At 35.1% G+C, this 17,565-nt stretch overlaps 1 protein-coding gene across 2 annotated transcripts; it reads left to right on the plus strand.

The window, feature by feature from the left end:
- The first annotated feature begins 3,511 nt into the window (after positions 1-3,511).
- On the plus strand, positions 3,512-16,717 carry LOC140965234 (replication factor C subunit 2). 2 transcript variants are annotated; one of them, XM_073425374.1, is made up of 12 exons: positions 3,512-3,662; positions 3,768-3,846; positions 3,950-4,029; positions 4,640-4,759; positions 4,843-4,912; positions 4,993-5,066; positions 14,979-15,099; positions 15,204-15,266; positions 15,614-15,673; positions 15,951-16,076; positions 16,154-16,237; positions 16,395-16,717. In XM_073425374.1, exons 1-12 carry the CDS (start codon positions 3,619-3,621, stop codon positions 16,497-16,499), a joined length of 1,026 nt encoding a protein of 341 aa, XP_073281475.1. In that variant the 5' UTR covers positions 3,512-3,618; the 3' UTR covers positions 16,500-16,717. The 2 variants fall into 2 exon arrangements, with proteins under 2 accessions (XP_073281475.1, XP_073281476.1); XM_073425375.1 differs by lacking the exon at positions 15,614-15,673.
- Positions 16,718-17,565: the final 848 nt, after the last annotated feature.

Here is a 17,565-nt window from a genome sequence, read left to right on the forward strand (position 1 = left end):
ATTTTTAAAAGTGATGTGTAATATAATATAATATCTTGGAACACTAATGAAGACTTATGTGTAAAAAAAAATAATATTTTATTTGTGGTTGTCTCCCCAAATTTGGCTATAAATAGGGGTGCATTGTAATGTATTGAGATATCCCTCATTTTATGAACAAACCTTTGAGTTCATAATATTTCTCTCTATATTTTTCCTTTATTTCTTCATTTAAATACAATTAGCATGTTAATTTCATATTCAAAGTTTTACACTTTGAATAATGAATAGCTAACTTCCTAAAGTTGAGATGATAAGGTGAAACTCTTGGCATGATAATAAGGTTATTAAAAGGTAAGAATCTATGTTTTATATTATTTAATCATTATTTATTGTTTATGTTATATTTATTTCTTTAAGCATTTTTATACCCTACTTATAAGTGGGAGTTTTGATTTATTGTTGCTATATGTTACACTAAATTCTTGGAACCATTTAAATGTTAGTTTGGTATTACCAACTATTTAAAGTGGATGCCTTGATTTATTATATATAAATATATTATAATATTAAATTCTTGAAACCATTTAAATGTTAGTTTGGTTTTACCAACCATTTAACTTGGATTCCTTGATTTATTATATATGAATATATCATAGTATTAATTTATTGGTACCATTTAAATGTTTGTTTGGTTTTACAAACCATTTAAAGTGGGAACCTTGATTTAGTGTTTACAAATATATATAGCACAATAAATACTTGACCACATTTATAAGTTTTGGTATATATTATATACTTATAAGATAATAATTTATAACATAATATAAATATGATTATTTAATATATTGGGATATATGTTGTATAATCATATGAAAGTGAGAGATTTTATCTTCATATATTTCTGAACCATATGAAAGAGACAAGTTCTCGAAGAACTGATAACAGTAATGGAACTAAATATACAACATTCAAAGATGTAGTTAAAATGAGAGGGCTTCTTCAACATGATGATTGTATTCTACAATATTTTCATGAAGCGTGTTCTGTTAACATGTCGTTTTCATTAAGAAGGTTGTTTGCCTCCATATTAGTGTTTTGTCAACTGAAAAGAGTTAGAGAACTTTGGGATGAGTTCCACCTATATATGTCTGAAGATTATGGTAGATGAATTTCCAGAAGTAGTGTACTCATCACAAATAAATTGCTTCTTGAGATACAACAATTGATGCATCAATATAAAAAGAATTGGATGATTTTAATTTGCCGTCAATAATTATCGAATTTTTAGGAGACTTGCCACTACCAAGAATAATCGAGGATGAGCTTTCAATTCAAACATATGAAGAAGATTTGAGATTTATTGAAAATTTAAATGCTCATCAATAGATGGCTTTTGATATTATGATGGAAAGTATTACGTGCAATCACTCAAAAACTTTCTTCATTGATGGTCCAAGAGGGACCAGTAAAACTTTTTTATCTATCAATTCTAGCAAGCCTAAGAAAAATCGTAAAATTGTCACTTGCAGTAGAAATGTCTGGTATAGTTGCAACATTGTTATGTGGTAGGACTGCACATTCACACTTGCAAATCCCACTAAGCCCAACAACATCAAGACTTTGCAAGATTGAAAAATAGTCAGATCTTACAGAATTAATTAGATGTGTAACAGTTGTGGTATGGATGAGCCTCCCATGGAAAATCGTTATGCTTTTGAATCTATTAGTCTAACTTTCAAAGATATAAGGACAACAAATTTTCATTTGGGGAAAAGACTATGATTTTTGGTGGAGATTTTAGGAAAATTTTACCAGTTTTTAAACGAGGATCCATGAGAAATCAAATTGTTGCAAGCATTTCAAGATCGTCATTTTGGAATTATGTCAAGATATTATTACATCTAGAACAAAATATGAAATCTGTCTCAGATTTTGGGTTCTCACAATTTCTATTACGTGTTGGTGATGGCTTGGAAGATACTTTGAATAATAATTTTATAAAGCTACCAGATTCAATTATCATACCATGGGAAGATAAACTATCAGTTGATCAGTTTTTTTATTAGGTTTCTCCTAATCTGATAAATCATGTACACAATGCAAACTACATGGTTGACATAACTATTATTACTAAAAAAAAGTAGACATTGATGAAATGAATGAAATGATTGTTTTAAAATTTCCAGAAGAAGAAAAAGTATACTCATCTTGGGACTCCGTAGAAGATGATAACAATAATCTTTTCTAAGAAGAGTTTTTGCATTTTTTTGTCCAAGTGCTTTGTCACCTCATAGAATCACATTAAAAAGTAGGTCGCCCAATCATGCTCTTAAGGAATGTTGAACATGAACTAGCACTATGCAATAGAACAAGGTTAATATGCCGCAATCTCGAGAGAAACTTCATACATGCGGAAATCATAACTGGTTCTTACAAGGGTATATGATGTTTTCTATATCAAATGCCATTGAAAAGCAAAGTAAATTCAGAACTTCAATTTGAATTGATACGTAGAAAATACTCAATAAAATTAAGTTTTGCTTGGACAATAAACAAGACACAATGTTAAACAATACAGAATGTTGGTATCTTCCTTCGTAATCAGGTGTTTAGCCATTGTCAGTTTTATGTGATACTACAAGAGGAGTTTCTCAACGATTTATGTTTCACAAATATATTTTATTTTATATATAAATACTAATATCTAACATTAATTTTAATAAATTTGAAGCTTATTAGGACATAGATAATTGATTATTTCCATAAAACAAAAAAATAATGACATGGACTTGATTTTTTTTACTTTTCGATTTTCTTAAGTTAATGGAAAAAAATAAGATTTGCCAATGATGTTGATATAAAAACAGTATTACAAAAATCAAATATTTTGCATTTTCGATATTAATTTTATGTAATAGAAGAAAATTTTCATAATTTATAACTGTTATTCTTGAAGTTTTACAAGCGTCGCGTGAATCAAACAAAAAAACATTTATTTAGATTTTTGTTTAGAAGTGAGTATGTTACAAAAAAAATTTGAACAATTGACTCAAATAGCTGAAAACGAGGAGATGAAAACATGATTAAAAGTGACGATGAATATTTTATTCATTTTTTTTATTAAGTGTTTAATTTTAATAATCACTCAATTTTCAAAAAGTTTTCATATGGATGTATTGCGTAAACATTTATGTATAATATCCAAAATTCAACGTATAAATTGATAATTAAAGAGCTAAATATTCATTGTATTTTTATATTATATTATAACATCATCAAATTGCAAATTTATGACATTCATCGTATAAGTGGATAAAGAACATATGAGGCGTACGGCTAACAACGTCGCTCATGCTCTAGTTCAACGAGCTCTAGTGTTTTCTTTGTTATTTGAATGGACCGATGGCGTTCTTCCGTCGTGGCTCATTAATATTGTAACCCGAGACTTGTCGGTTATTTGAGTTATGAAAATATTTCTATTCAAACAAAAAAGGGCAAATTTTATGGCATTTATCGAATATGGGCAAAATTGGAAGAAAAAATGGTTGTCCGATTTTGTCTGTGTTAAACACAACGTTTATATGTAGTGTAGATAGCGGGAAGAGCGCCAGCAGTTTCCAAGGAGAACTCCTTTCAATGGCGCCACTGTTGCAGAGCTCGCAGCCATGGGTCGAAAAATAGTGATGATCTTTACTATTATTTCTCGAATTTCTCTCATACTTGAAACGATTTGCCTTCAATTCCTCGTAATTACTTATCTTTTTAGTGTGTGTGTGTATCGACAGTCGGCCAAGGCAAGTGAAGGACGTAGCTCACCAGGACGAGGTCGTTCGAGTACTCACCCACACTCTCGAGACGGCTAATGTAATGTTTCTTGAAGTTCCTTTAACTATTTGGCGTATTTTGTATTTCGAATGACCTATTCTTGTAGGAGTGTGATTTTAGGGTTTTTGTGATGATTATGTAGTGTCCACACATGCTCTTTTATGGGCCTCCTGGTACGGGGAAAACAACTACTGCCCTTGCAATTGCCCATCAGCTTTTCGGGTAATTTAACTCATTTAGTATCTTATGTTTTTACTTATTTTATTCAGGGAACGTAGTTTATTTTTTGATTACGTTGGGGGTGTTTTTTTTTTTTTTTTTTTTNGGGGTTTTTTTTTTTTTTTTTTTTGTGTCAACGTGGTTTTTATAATGAGCTTTGCTGGTGTTGATGAGTTGTTTTTAAGGAATTTGAAAATCTTGTTATGGGAATTGCGATATTGTGATCAGTGAAATAAATACTCCTCTTCTTGAAGTGAATAATGCTTCTTGTGGTGGCGATGAATAACAACTTTCTAATAATTTACGTGAATTAGATTCTAAGAAATGTGAATTCTTGTAGGAACATTTAGGAACATTGACAAAGCTCAACACAGCTTCAAATGTCTAGTTTCTTTATGAATAGTTTAATGTGTTCTTAAGTGCTTGCGAAAGTTAAGTGCTTATGATGCGCATCCTGCGCTTTTTAAGGACAACAGCTAATTAGCAAGGAAGATATCTTGATAATTTCAAACTCTGATTTTGGTTTGGAGACAGACGCTTGTGAATGTGCTTTCCACAATGGGATCGACTAAGAAGTTAATTTTTTTCGGAATTGAACTCTCTTTTCTGACAGACCTGAACTATACAAGTCCAGAGTGCTGGAGCTGAATGCTAGTGACGATCGAGGGATTAATGTTGTTCGCACAAAAATTAAAAACTTTGCTGCTGTAGCTGTTGGTTCTGCTCGCCAAAGGTACTTCTTTGATATTTAGCATATTGCTTATTTTATTACCTGTGCTCCTGTGTTCATTCGGATAACTTTATTCCTCATTGTAGTGGCTATCCTTGCCCACCGTATAAGATCATTATTCTTGATGAGGCGGATTCAATGACAGAAGATGCTCAGGCAGGCAGTCGAACCCTTGTTATCTTGTTAAATTTGAAATGTCATAAAACAATTTTTAAGTGCAACTTCTCACTCTGTAGAATGCCTTACGACGGACAATGGAGACATACTCAAAAGTTACAAGATTCTTCTTCATTTGCAATTATATCAGCAGGTCGGTTGGACGTTCTTTGTTTTCCCCATAATCTTTGGTGCTTATATAAAAATGCGAACTTGCTATCATCTAGTTTAATTAAATGATAGTGAAGTGGTAGGTGGTTTGCAATGGGAACTAGTGATAGAGCGGAGACTTAGGAGAATCACTATTATATCAGAGAACTTATTTGGTTTTTGCCCGGTAGGTCCACAGTGGAAGCCATTCTTTTTTAACATATGATTGAGAAATATAGAGAACAACAGAAGACCCATATGGTATTTATCTAATTAGAGAAAGACTATGATAGAGTGCCTAGAGAATTAATTTAATGGGTATTAGAAGGAAGCACGTGTCTCGATGTTACACAGAGATCATTAAATACATGTATGAAGGTGCCATAACTAGTGTTAGGTTTGTTGGAGGCATGTCATTTGAATTTCCTGTGACAGTAAGATTTCATCAAGGATCGGCTTTAAGTCCTTACCTCTTTGCTTTGATTATGAATGAGCTGACGAGACATATTCAGGATGAGGTATGTAACGTACCGAACTTTTTCTACTTAAAATTTGCGGAAGAATTAAAAATTTTCTTAAATAAAAAGTGAACATAAAAAAAATTCGATAAAAGAAGTAAAACTGTACGTCTTTCAAGTTGTTGCAACAAAAGATTTGAAATTTAAAGTTTGATATAAGAAATAAATGTTTTCATAAAACTTAAAACATGGCGGTCCTAGGGTTTAGCCTCCCGCTCAGTCCAAGCCTGCTCCTTGGTCCCCACCTCCAGCCTCCTCATAAACATCCTCGCCTGCATCGATCAAGTCTAGTGAGTCTAAAGACTCAACACGTATAAACTGGAAGTAACGAATAATACGTAATAAAACCACATGCAACTTCAAAATAGAGCTTACATACTTAAAACTTGAACTTGCATATCAAAAGCTTGAACATATGTACATACATACATAGACGTGCCGTCAACATTAAACTTTTCTTAAACATTGTTGTGAATAATCCCAGCTATTCTTTCTCCCAAGAATGATCAAGAACTCGCCTCACAGTACGCATAAGCACATACACACACACACACTCTCAGGTTAATCGCAACACTATCACTCAGAAGATGAAACAAAACAGAAACGAGATATCAAGACACAAGAATTATAGTGGTTCGGCGTTCTTCGCCTACATCCACTGGGGAACTCAGAGCAACGTGTTTTATTCAATTCAGAAGAGAGCGATACACCGCAGTTGAGGAAGAAAAGAAGATTACAACCGAGAAGTGAAAACTCTTCTTTCTTCCCGTTGCGCTTATATATATTTATATCTATATACAGCCCTTCCCTTGATTCAGTTATTGACTAACCACTAATTGACTAATTTAACTAACTTATATATTAGTCACCTAATTAGTCAACCGAGGACTCATCAAAAAACTCCAAGCAAGACTTCCATGGACCGCACCTGCTGAAGTGAACTCAGTCGAAATATGTTGATCAATTTGTTACAAATCTCCACCTGATCAGCATATTATCACCACTTGCTCTTCACGGTTCCCCTTTTTCTCCTACCTAAGGAGGTTTTCCCAATTTGATGAGTGACAAACAATGTTGAAGTTTTGTCCCTGTCACTACTTTGGTCAGCATATCAGAAGGATTGTTTTCAGTCCCAATCTTCTTTATCTTCACTCTACCTTGAGCGACCATATCCCTTATAAAATGAAGCCTAACATCTATGTGTTTTGTCCTCTCATGATGCACTGGATTCTTCATCAGCTGCACCGCTCCTTGACTATCACAGTGCACCGCAGTTTCAGCTTGACACCCTTCTATTTCTTCAACCAAACCTTTTATCCATAAAGCTTCCTTAAATGCCTCTGTCGCAACAACATACTCAGCTTCTGTGGTAGACAAAGTTACTATATGTTGAAGGGTAGACTTCCAGCTGACTGTATTTCCATACAATGTAAACACATATCCTGTCTGTGACTTCCTCTTATCAACGTCACCAGCAAAGTCTGAATCTACAAAGCCTTCAATTTTCTCATTTTCTTTCCACTTATTATCATAATTCAACCCAGCCTCCTTGGTTCCTTTAATATACTTTAACACCCATTTTACTGTTTGCCAATGTTTAAGCCCAGGATTTGACATAAACCTGCTTACTAAGCTTGATGCAAAAGCTATATCCGGTCTCGTACACACCATGCCATACATAATACTTCCTGCAGCACTGGAGTATGGTACTTTGAGCATTTCTCCACCTTCCTCTTCACTTTTCGGACTTTGTTCTGATGAGAGTTTAAGATGTGCTCCAATTGGTGTTGTCACGGTCTTCGCATTTTGCATATTGTACCTTGTGAGAACTTTGCTCAAGTATGCTTGTTGTGTGATATGTAAGTGACCCAGAGATCTATTTCTTATTATATCCACGCCTAAGATTCTTGACGCTTGCCCCATTTGTTTCATTTCGAACTCTGTTCCTAGCAGCTGTTTTAATTTGTTAACTTCCTTGATTTCTTGGCTTCCAATGAGCATATCGTCCACATAAAGTATCAGGTATAATTTGCTGCCTTTTTCCAGATTCTTAAAATAGAAACAGCTGTCATAGTTGCTTCTTTTATATCCATTTCTGATCATGAACGCATCAAACCTCAGGTACCACTGACGGGGTGATTGTTTCAGGCCGTATAGTGACTTCTTCAAGAGACAAACTTTGTGTTCCTCACCGGCTGATTCATAGCCTTCCGGTTGTGCCATATAAATGGTTTCTTCCAACTCTCCATGTAAGAACGCCGTCTTAACATCCATTTGCTCTAACTCCATATTATAATAAGTCACAAAGGACAGTAGTATTCTGATGGAAGTGTATTTTACTACTGGTGAAAAAATCTCATTGTAGTCTATTCCCTCCCTTTGAGAATACCCTTTTGCCACTAACCTCGCTTTGTACTTAGTTTCCATAACACCTGGAACTCCTTTCTTGAACTTATATATCCATTTGCAGCCAATAACCTTTTGTTTCCCGGGATTATCTACTAATGTCCAGGTTTGATTTTTTCTTAGAGATATCATTTCTTCGTCCATAGCTTGTTTCCACAATTGGAACCTATTACACTCAGTGGTTTCTTGGTATGTTCTTGGTTCTTCATCCATTATGCTCTGGGCAGCAGCAAGGGCATAGGCAGTGAGTTCCGCAAACCCAAGTCTGGTTGGTGGTCTAATGTCTCTTCTTTTTCTGTCTCTGGCCAATTGATACTGACTTAAGTCAGTTTGCTCAGTAGAGACTATTTCTTCTTCTTCTTTAACTTCTTTCTTAATGGTTTCAGGTTCACACTCCACCTTGGTCTGATGGCTTCCTTCATGCTCTAATTGGACAGATTGAGTTGCACTGCCTTCTTGATTTTGCACATCTTGTTTTAGTGTCTCCTGCTCGTTGAAGACCACATCCCTGCTGGTGATTACCTTAGAACTGTTTCCTTCATTTGACCAACATCTAAATCCTTTCACCCCATCAGAATATCCCAAGCAAATGCATCTTTTTGATCTATGCTCAAGCTTTCCCTCATTAACATGCACATATGATGGGCATCCAAACACTCTTAAGTTTGAGTAGTTCACTGGTTTTCCAGACCATATTTCTTCAGGTACCTTAAAATTCAAAGCTGTAGAGGGGCTTCTATTGATTATATGAACTGCAGTAGACACTGCCTCCCCCCAAAATTGCTTACCCAAGCCAGCATGGTTAAGCATACATCGGACCCTTTCCAGTATAGTTCGATTCATGCGTTCTGCCACTCCATTTTGTTGGGGAGTGTATCTCACCGTCTTGTGTCTTGCTATCCCATGATCTTTACAAAATTCTGTAAAGTCATTTGCAAGATATTCAAGTCCATTATCAGTTCTTAGTCTCTTGATTCTCTTCCCAGTTTGGTTTTCTACCAAGGCTTTCCATTGTTTGAAGCTTTTAAATGCCTCATTCTTATGCTTTAACATATATACCCAAACCTTTCTTGAAAAATCGTCAATGAAGGTTATGAAATACCTAGCCCCTCCTAGAGTGTTAACCTTAGCTAGTCCCCATATATCAGAGTGAACATAATCCAACGTTCCCTTGGTAGTATGCTGTGACAGGCTAAACTTGACTCTAGTTTGTTTTCCGAAAATACAGTGTTCACAAAAGTCTATTTTGTGCACAAGATCCGAGCCAAAGACCCCTTGTTTCTTTAGCTCATCGATTCCTCTTTGACTAATGTGACCAAGCCTAAGATGTCACAACTTTGTCATATCTTTTGACTGTTCTGTGAGTAAGGTTTCGGTAGGGATGACTGTGTTTCCTTGCAAAACATACAGGCCTTCTTTCTTGATTCTCTTCATTATGACCAGAGCACCAGAGCTAACTTGTAGGACTCTTCCTTCGGCTTTATATGTATATCCTTTATTATCCAGAGATCCAAGTGAGATTAGATTTCTTTTGAGGCCTGGGACATACCGAACTTCTGTCAAGCTCCTACTAATTCCATCATCCATATAAGTTTTATGGACCCTATGCCCAGAACTTTACATTCGGTGTTATTTCCCATGATTACTCGACCTTCATCCCCTTCTTTGAAGGTCCTTCTTTGAAGGTTTCAAACCCTTCTCGATTTGGTGTCATGTGATACGAACACCCCGAATCAAGTATCCACTCAATCTCTTTCCTTTCGGTGGACACAGCAAGTACTTCAGAGCTTTCATATCGATCTGAAATCATGGCTTGGTTCGTAGGTTCATGCTCTCTGTTTTTCATCTTCCTTTTTAAATCAGGACAATCTCTTTTGAAGTGCCCTTCCTTGTGGCAGTAGAAACACTTGAATTTGGTCCTTGATTTTGATCGACTTCTTCCTCTATTTTTATTGTTATGTTGCTCCCTTCTTTCTGATCTGCCCCTTATGAATAAACCCTGTCCATCTCCTTCGTCTTTCACTAGCCTATCTTGAGTCTCTTTTGCCTTCAAGGCTGTTATGACTTCATCTAATGTCAATGTTTCACGGGCAAACTTGATTGTATCAACGAAGATTGAATATGATTTTGGCAAGGAGTTCAAGATCAGAATTGCCTTGTCTTCATTATCGATCTTTATTTCAAGATTTTCCAAAGCAATGATGATCTTATTGAACTCATCAAGATTGTCATCTATGGACTTGTCTTCGAGCATCTTGAATCCAAACAATTTGCCCTTAAGATGAATTCAATTGTAGAGGGTGTTCGTCATATATAGCTGCTCCAATTTTAACCAAACTCCAGCTGCTGTGGATTCTTGATCAAACTCTCGTAGTACTCTATCACTGAGATGCAAGATGATAGTGCTATATGCTTGCTCGAGAATATCAGCTTTCTCGTCAGAACTCATCATCGATGGTAGACTCTTCTCCCCATCAAGGGCTCTGGAAACCTTCATTTGAACCAAAATTGCCTTCATCCTTTTCCTCCAAATTGACAAGTCTGTTTTTCCATCGAATCGTTCAATCTCAACTCTGGAGACTCCCATCCTTGACATTTTCGGACTTCCTGAAGACCTAGCTCTGATACCAGTTTGTTGTGAATAATCCCAGCTATTCTTTCTCCCAAGAATGATCAAGAACTCGCCTCACAGTACGCATAAGCACATACACACACACACTCTCAGGTTAATCGCAACACTATCACTCAGAAGATGAANTATATACAGCCCTTCCCTTGATTCAGTTATTGACTAACCACTAATTGACTAATTTAACTAGTTTATATATTAGTCACCTAATTAGTCAACCGAGGACTCATCAAAAAACTCCAAGCAAGACTTCCATGGACCGCACCTGCTGAAGTGAACTCAGTTGAAATATGTTGATCAATTTGTTACAAACATGCTTGCATACTTGAACATACTAGAACATACATAACTTCATCATTTTGCGTAGAGGCATGATTCAAAGCAAGTGACCCATACATAATAAACGCCTGATCAGACTAAACCACAGTACTGGGCTGACAGGGACGTATCCACTGCCACATACATGAGATCCCCGTTCATAATTTAACGGGCTGCTTGGTCCCCGTTCATAATTTAACGCTTTCCAATCACGATCTAAACCCGTTCATAATTTAACGCGCGGATTGGTCCCCGCTCATAATTTAACGCTTTCCAATCTTAAACATAATTTGGTCACAAGATATTTAGCATACCTCAAAACTTATCTTGCACGTCATACATGCTTACTTGGCGTTGAGGGATTCGTTGGACTTCGATCGGGGCCGTCGCTGCTGCACGTACTAACATGAAACTGCATACTTAACTTGCATAGCTTAGACGTACTTATCATGATTACTCTCAAGCTCAATCATTTCTTAGGACATTCTAAAATTTCCCCTGACTCGACCTTGAGAATCCTTGCGCTAAACCATGACATCAAACCCCAAAGCAAACATTAAACTTTTCCCAAAAACGTGAGTACACGGACCCCGTTATCGGGTCCGTCTAAGTGCGGTGGAAAGAATACTCGGAAAGAAGAAGGGGCACGGACCCCGTGCTAGGGTCCGTGTAGGGGTCCGGGTGGCTTCACGGATTTTGACACCGAAAAGAAACAAAGGCACGGACCCCGTGCCCTGCTCCGTGTAGGGGTCCGTGTAGCTACTGTGAACGCGTACCTACGAGAATTCATGTGCTTGTGGCTTCCTCTTCCTATTTCGATCACCCATCCGTGACTCGACACCTCGAGACCCGTCCTAGGACGTCACGACATTGTACCAAACCCAAGTAAGCCATTATAATTGTTCCCAAGTGTGACAATCAACAACTAACGACACAACTCGAAGTTCGACACCATTTTCTCCCTCGACTCTTGATTCAACTTGGGGCCTAACGACACGAAAAGAGACACCAAAAATCATCCCAACATCGAACTAGACATACATAGACGCAGCAACGATCACCCGTCGATTCCCAACGAAGCCTGCAACAAATAAACTTCAAGAACGCATCAACATCGTAATTTACTGAAAAACGCAGTTTGAGCAGTCCCACAAAAAATGCCATAACTCACTCAATTTTTGTCCAAATAACTCGAATTTTATATCAAATCGAAGGTATCAAAAAGTTCTACATTTTTTGTATTGAAAGTTTTCTCAAAATCTCGACTGAAAATTCGCAGTTTTAAGAAGAACAGTAAAAACGTGATTTAGATCTAAAAATTTTCCTTCAAAATCGATCCAATCAATTATCCACTCAAACTATGAACATCATACATGAATTTTACGCATAAAATAACGCAACGCATAATATGACATGATCGACGCAGCAAAAGAGAGATTATACGTGCCTTTTGATGATTAAAATACCGAAACGACGATACCGACGCGGGAACGGTGCGAGGCTTGATCCGGGACGATCGTGGAACGATTTTTCTTGCAATAAAACTCACCGAAAACTTGCTGGAGATTGAAGGGAGAGGGGCGGCTGGAGAGAAAACTAGAACCCTAGATTTTCTTCAAAAAAAATAAAAATGAAAGTGCAAGGGAAAAGGTGTGTGTGTGTAAGCGTGAATGTGTGTGTGTGTTAGTAGGTGTGTGTGTGAGTTTTGGATTAAGTTAGGGAATTAAATGGCTTAATTATACCATTAACAATATTAATTAAAAGTGCTAATTAAAATACTAATTAAAATGTTAACCCCACTACTATACATAATCCCTTAATTCAAAATAAAATGCACACTTACTAACTTTTAAAAGTTTTAAAATTCTAAACTCACTCAAATAAATAACTTAGGCTTTTAGAATGCTAAAACTAAATAAATTATTTAAAATGCCCCATCCTTAACTAAAATTAAAATACCACCTTTTAAATTACCAAAATCGTCACCGGTCTTTTCCTCGATCCCACTTCGAATACTCGCTTGAGACATGAAACTCGAAAAATATTTTACCGTGCATCACATAAACATGAATAATTTAAAATAATGCATTTAAATAAATCATGCACCACTAAAACTCATTTTAAAATTAAATAAATGCCTTAATAATTAAATAAATGCATGGAATTTACGTGTACTGATTTTGGGCACTACAAGGTAACTTCGTGTATGTTTGCATATGATATTGTCCTGACAGGCGAAACTAAAAAAAGTGTAAAAAAAAAATTTATATAGATGACGTGAAGCTTTTGAGGGTAAAGATTTTTGAATTAATAACCCAAAAACCGAATATTTAGGTTTTAACTTTGGTTCTGAATCTAGACGAATTGGTAGCCCAATTGAGATTGAAGATCGAGAAATCCCAGAATGTGAAGCTTTTCGCTATTAAGGATATATTATCCAAAAGCCTAGGACATTAGAGAGGATATAAACCTTATGACTAAAGCAGAGTAGATGAAAATGAGGATGACATCAGGAGTCTTATGCGATAAAAAGATGCATGCGAGATTGAAAGGAAAATGTTATAAGACTATTATTCGACTAGTTATGGTTTATGGCTCGGTGTGTTGGGCCACTATAAGAACATATGCATAAGATTGTGATAGCAATGATTCGTGTGTTAAGATGGATGCGTGGCAAAACGCGCAAGGATAAAATCAGAAATAAAATGATTATGAGTTGTTTAGTTGTAGCCCCCATAGAGAATAAGATTAGGGAGAGACGTCTAATATGGTTTGGTCATGTGAAGAGGAGACCAAACACGGCCTCTATCCAACATATATTAGATTGACAGGTTAATGGAATGAGTAGAAGGAGAGGTACGTTATAAAAAACTTGGATAAAGTGGTTAAAGAGGATATCTTAGACTTTGTTATAAGAGATGACATGTGAAAAAATCTCTTAGTTTGGATAACTAATATCCATGTAGTTGGCCCCGCAACTAACGGGAATGTGCTATGATGAAGATGATCTAGAAGAATTCAATTTACAGTGCAGAAAATCCATGTTTTGGTAACATTTGTTGAATGGATAAACAGGTGTCAAGTACAATGCAGCCTACATGTGGAAACTGTCCATTTTTCTGAATTTGTGGATTTGGAAATTCTCTCTTAAAACTTCTTATAGTTTCTTGTAATTGTGAAACGGAGTCCATCATTATCACTATCCGAGATTCACTTTAAACTGTAACATACAGGGGCAGAAACAGTATTCTGAACGTGGAGACAGCAATTAACAGCTAAATTTGATTTGTTGGTGTTGGTGTTGGTGTTGGTGTTGGTGTTGGTGTTGGTGTCTTCTTTTAATAATATAGGATCGAAATGCTAAAAAATTATCACCACATTTTGAATCTAGTTTGTTGAAACCTGTAACCAACTAAAACTATGGAAAAATAAATACTTTTAAACAACAGGCACAATGCATGATAACAAATGTTTCTATGAACATTAGATAGTAATAACAAATTAATCATTAATGTAGTAAAATAAATTTAAATAAATAATTCATGGTAGGTTGCTAAGTTTTTTACCTAAATTGATTAGGTATTTCTTACCGTTTCTTGTTTTTCTATTGTGCCATTTGAAATAAAAAGCGGAAGATTTTTTAAAGCTTAGACTAGCCAATAAATATTTTTATTTTATGTTTACTGTCTTTAAAAAAATATGTAAAATTAAATAAACATCCACTTGCCTCTTCTCTCTTCCTGTTGGATCAACTCTCGCTTTTCCTTTTTTTTTTCTTTTTCAATAAAATACTGTTGGGCAGGATGAACTATACGGATCTTATAATACAAAGTTGGATATTTAGGACCTGGGCCTATAAGCAACCTTGTCTGGCCTCCATTATGTTTCCCCGCTGGTAACATATGGAGTTGTTTTTTAAATTTTATTATTTGAGTGACTTACAACCTGATATTTCCGCATGATTTTCCGGAGTTCAGGTTTTTTTCTGTTTTTAGCCTAAAAAAATCTTGAAAATTGACTTTTACAATAACTTAATTTGATGTAGAATTATAGAGCCACTTGTCTCTAGATGTGCAAAGTTCCGATTTAAGCCACTGACTGAAGAAATAATGAGCAGTCGTGTGATGTATATTTGCAAAGAAGAGGGTCTTGATTTGGATTCAGAGGTATGGTGTCACATGCTTAATATCCGAAGCTTGTTTAATATATCATTTGCTCCTACTTGCAGTTTTGTTTAGTGTTTGTTACTCTGCACTGCTGTGTACTATAGGCTCTTTCGACCCTAAGTTCCATTTCTCAAGGTGATCTTCGTCGTGCCATAACATACCTTCAAGTAAGATCCAACTCTGATTTTCAATATAATTACCGTAGCTTTCTGAAAATAAGTGTAAGAGATGCTTTATTCACATACAGACAATTGATGCATACTTTGGCTGGCTATTGCATCTAATAATTAGCCAAGTATACCTATCAGTTCCCATATTCATGCAATTATATCATTCATACATGATGCTAAACCTGATCGTTGAAAAGACAAAAGCGGTGAGATAGAAAAGTGGTTCTTGAACATGAAATTTATAAAGCAAAACAATCAGCAAAAAGTCATACTACAATGAATATGTGTACATGCCTGTTACATATGTGTGCTTCACAATCTTTTTTTCTTCTCATTAATCTCAGGGTGCTGCTCGCTTATTTGGATCTTCAATTTCATCCAAAGACTTGATTAGTGTGTCTGGTGTAAGTTGATTTACTCCAGAATTTCGGAACTATAACTGAAACATTTCGGCATATCTTAACTCAGAAGTGCTTTTGCAAACCTACACTCATATATTATTTTCCTCTTTTCCTCGTTTATAAGATCAAGTTTGTCACCCTCTCTTGTAAGAGTTTCCTGAAAATTTTGAATTTAAGATGTTACAACTTAATCTCAATTAATTTTCAGCTTATTGGATGACTTTTCTCGCTAAGATGTTCAATTTTGGAACACTGTCTCAAGCTGCATGTCTTTGATCAGGTCATCCCTGCAGAGGTGGTTGAGGCCCTGTTTTCTGCCTGCAGAAGTGGTAACTTTGACTTGGCTGACATAGAAGTCAAGAATGTGATTGCTGAAGGATATCCAGTTTCTCACATGCTTTCTCAGGTCGGATTGCTATTTAATGATTCAGTTGCATGTATCTGAGTTGTTAATGCTAAATGCTGACATGTTTCATGTTTCAGTTGTATGATGTAATTGTCGAAGCAGATGATATATCAGATGAACAGAAAGCAAGAATTTGCAAAAAATTTGCGGTGGCGGATAAGGTGACAAACAATCTTTTGTTTACGCCAAAGACTCGTATCTGTATTAGCCGTACCACCATATAGTATCCGAGTAAATCATTGCATCTTTTCCTTTAATTTGAGAATGAATTTTAATTGGCGACAGAGAAGTTATATGTTTTGCTTCTGCATTTTGCAGTGTCTTGCAGATGGAGCGGAGGAGTATTTACAATTGCTGGATGTGGCTAGTAATATTATGCGTGCGATTCATAATATGCCCCAACAATTTTCCTTTGGGAATTGAGAATGCCAACTCCAAACATGCTTCCTAAGGTTTAAGATCTTAAATTCGTGCAGTAAGATCCATGAACGGCTTCTTGTTTTAGAAATAGAATGAATATTGCGTGTGCTTAGAGGCATATTCTCTCAATTCCATGGGGTTATCTTATCTAACTTGTAAAATGAATCCTTTCGAATTCGCTTTTGAATCCATGGGGTAATCTATCTCACAGTTAGAATTCATTTTGGATTTATTTCCTGAGACTATATAACAAGCATCTGGCTTCCGCTGACTTGTAGAAAAATGTAGGGAAATAAATCCAAAATGCAAGAGCAACTTCTAAGCCATAATTGCAATTTAATTTCAAAATGAGTAAATGATCAATAAATTATCAACATAGTTGTTTTCATGATCAGATTTGTCAGACAAAAATATTTTCTGCAGTTTTTGATTCACACAAAATTAGGTTCTCAGTTCGGTATATGATATTTGAATATAAAATATTTCAAATATAGCGTTAATATATGATTTTCGGTATTCGAACATATATAATAAAGATTAACATTAATGACATGTTTTTTTCATATAAAAATCGATATAAAATATTAAAAATATTATATTAATAAATAATATTAAGTACAAAATATTTTTAATTTGATATTAATATATGATTTGTGATTACTCAAACATGTGTAAAAAATATTGATATTAATTATGCAAATCTTTTTTCGGATGAAAATTTATAAAAATATGTTATTAATATATGATATTTCAGTATCTAATTTTTTCAGATTTGGTATTAATGATATTTGATTACACAAGCAAGTGTAGTAAGTTTTAATATAATATAACTGTTTTAATTTTATAATCAAAATTTTATCTTTTGTTTCATATCTAAAACAGTAATTATTCAAATATCATATATTTAGTTTCAAATTTTAATATATTATGTCCAATTTTATCCGAAAACACATGTGAACATCAAGAATGCTGAAATATTTGTGTGTAAATCAGATATTGCCAACAAATTTAGATTGAACACAAATACAACTATTCTGATAAAGACTTTTGCTCAATTCAAAAAATACTT

Source organism: Primulina huaijiensis, chromosome 18 (genome assembly GCF_012295235.1).
Source record: "Primulina huaijiensis isolate GDHJ02 chromosome 18, ASM1229523v2, whole genome shotgun sequence".
Classification (NCBI taxonomy): Eukaryota; Viridiplantae; Streptophyta; class Magnoliopsida; order Lamiales; family Gesneriaceae; genus Primulina; species Primulina huaijiensis.

Excerpts from the sequence above, each read along its gene's own strand:
- LOC140965234 (XM_073425374.1), top strand. The coding sequence starts at position 3,619 with ATGGCGCCACTGTTGCAGAGCTCGCAGCCATGGGTCGAAAAATA. Across the intron at positions 4,030-4,639 it reads ATTGCCCATCAGCTTTTCGG|ACCTGAACTATACAAGTCCA; the intron begins GTAATTTAACTC and ends CTTTTCTGACAG. Across the intron at positions 16,077-16,153 it reads TTTCTCACATGCTTTCTCAG|TTGTATGATGTAATTGTCGA; the intron begins GTCGGATTGCTA and ends TTCATGTTTCAG.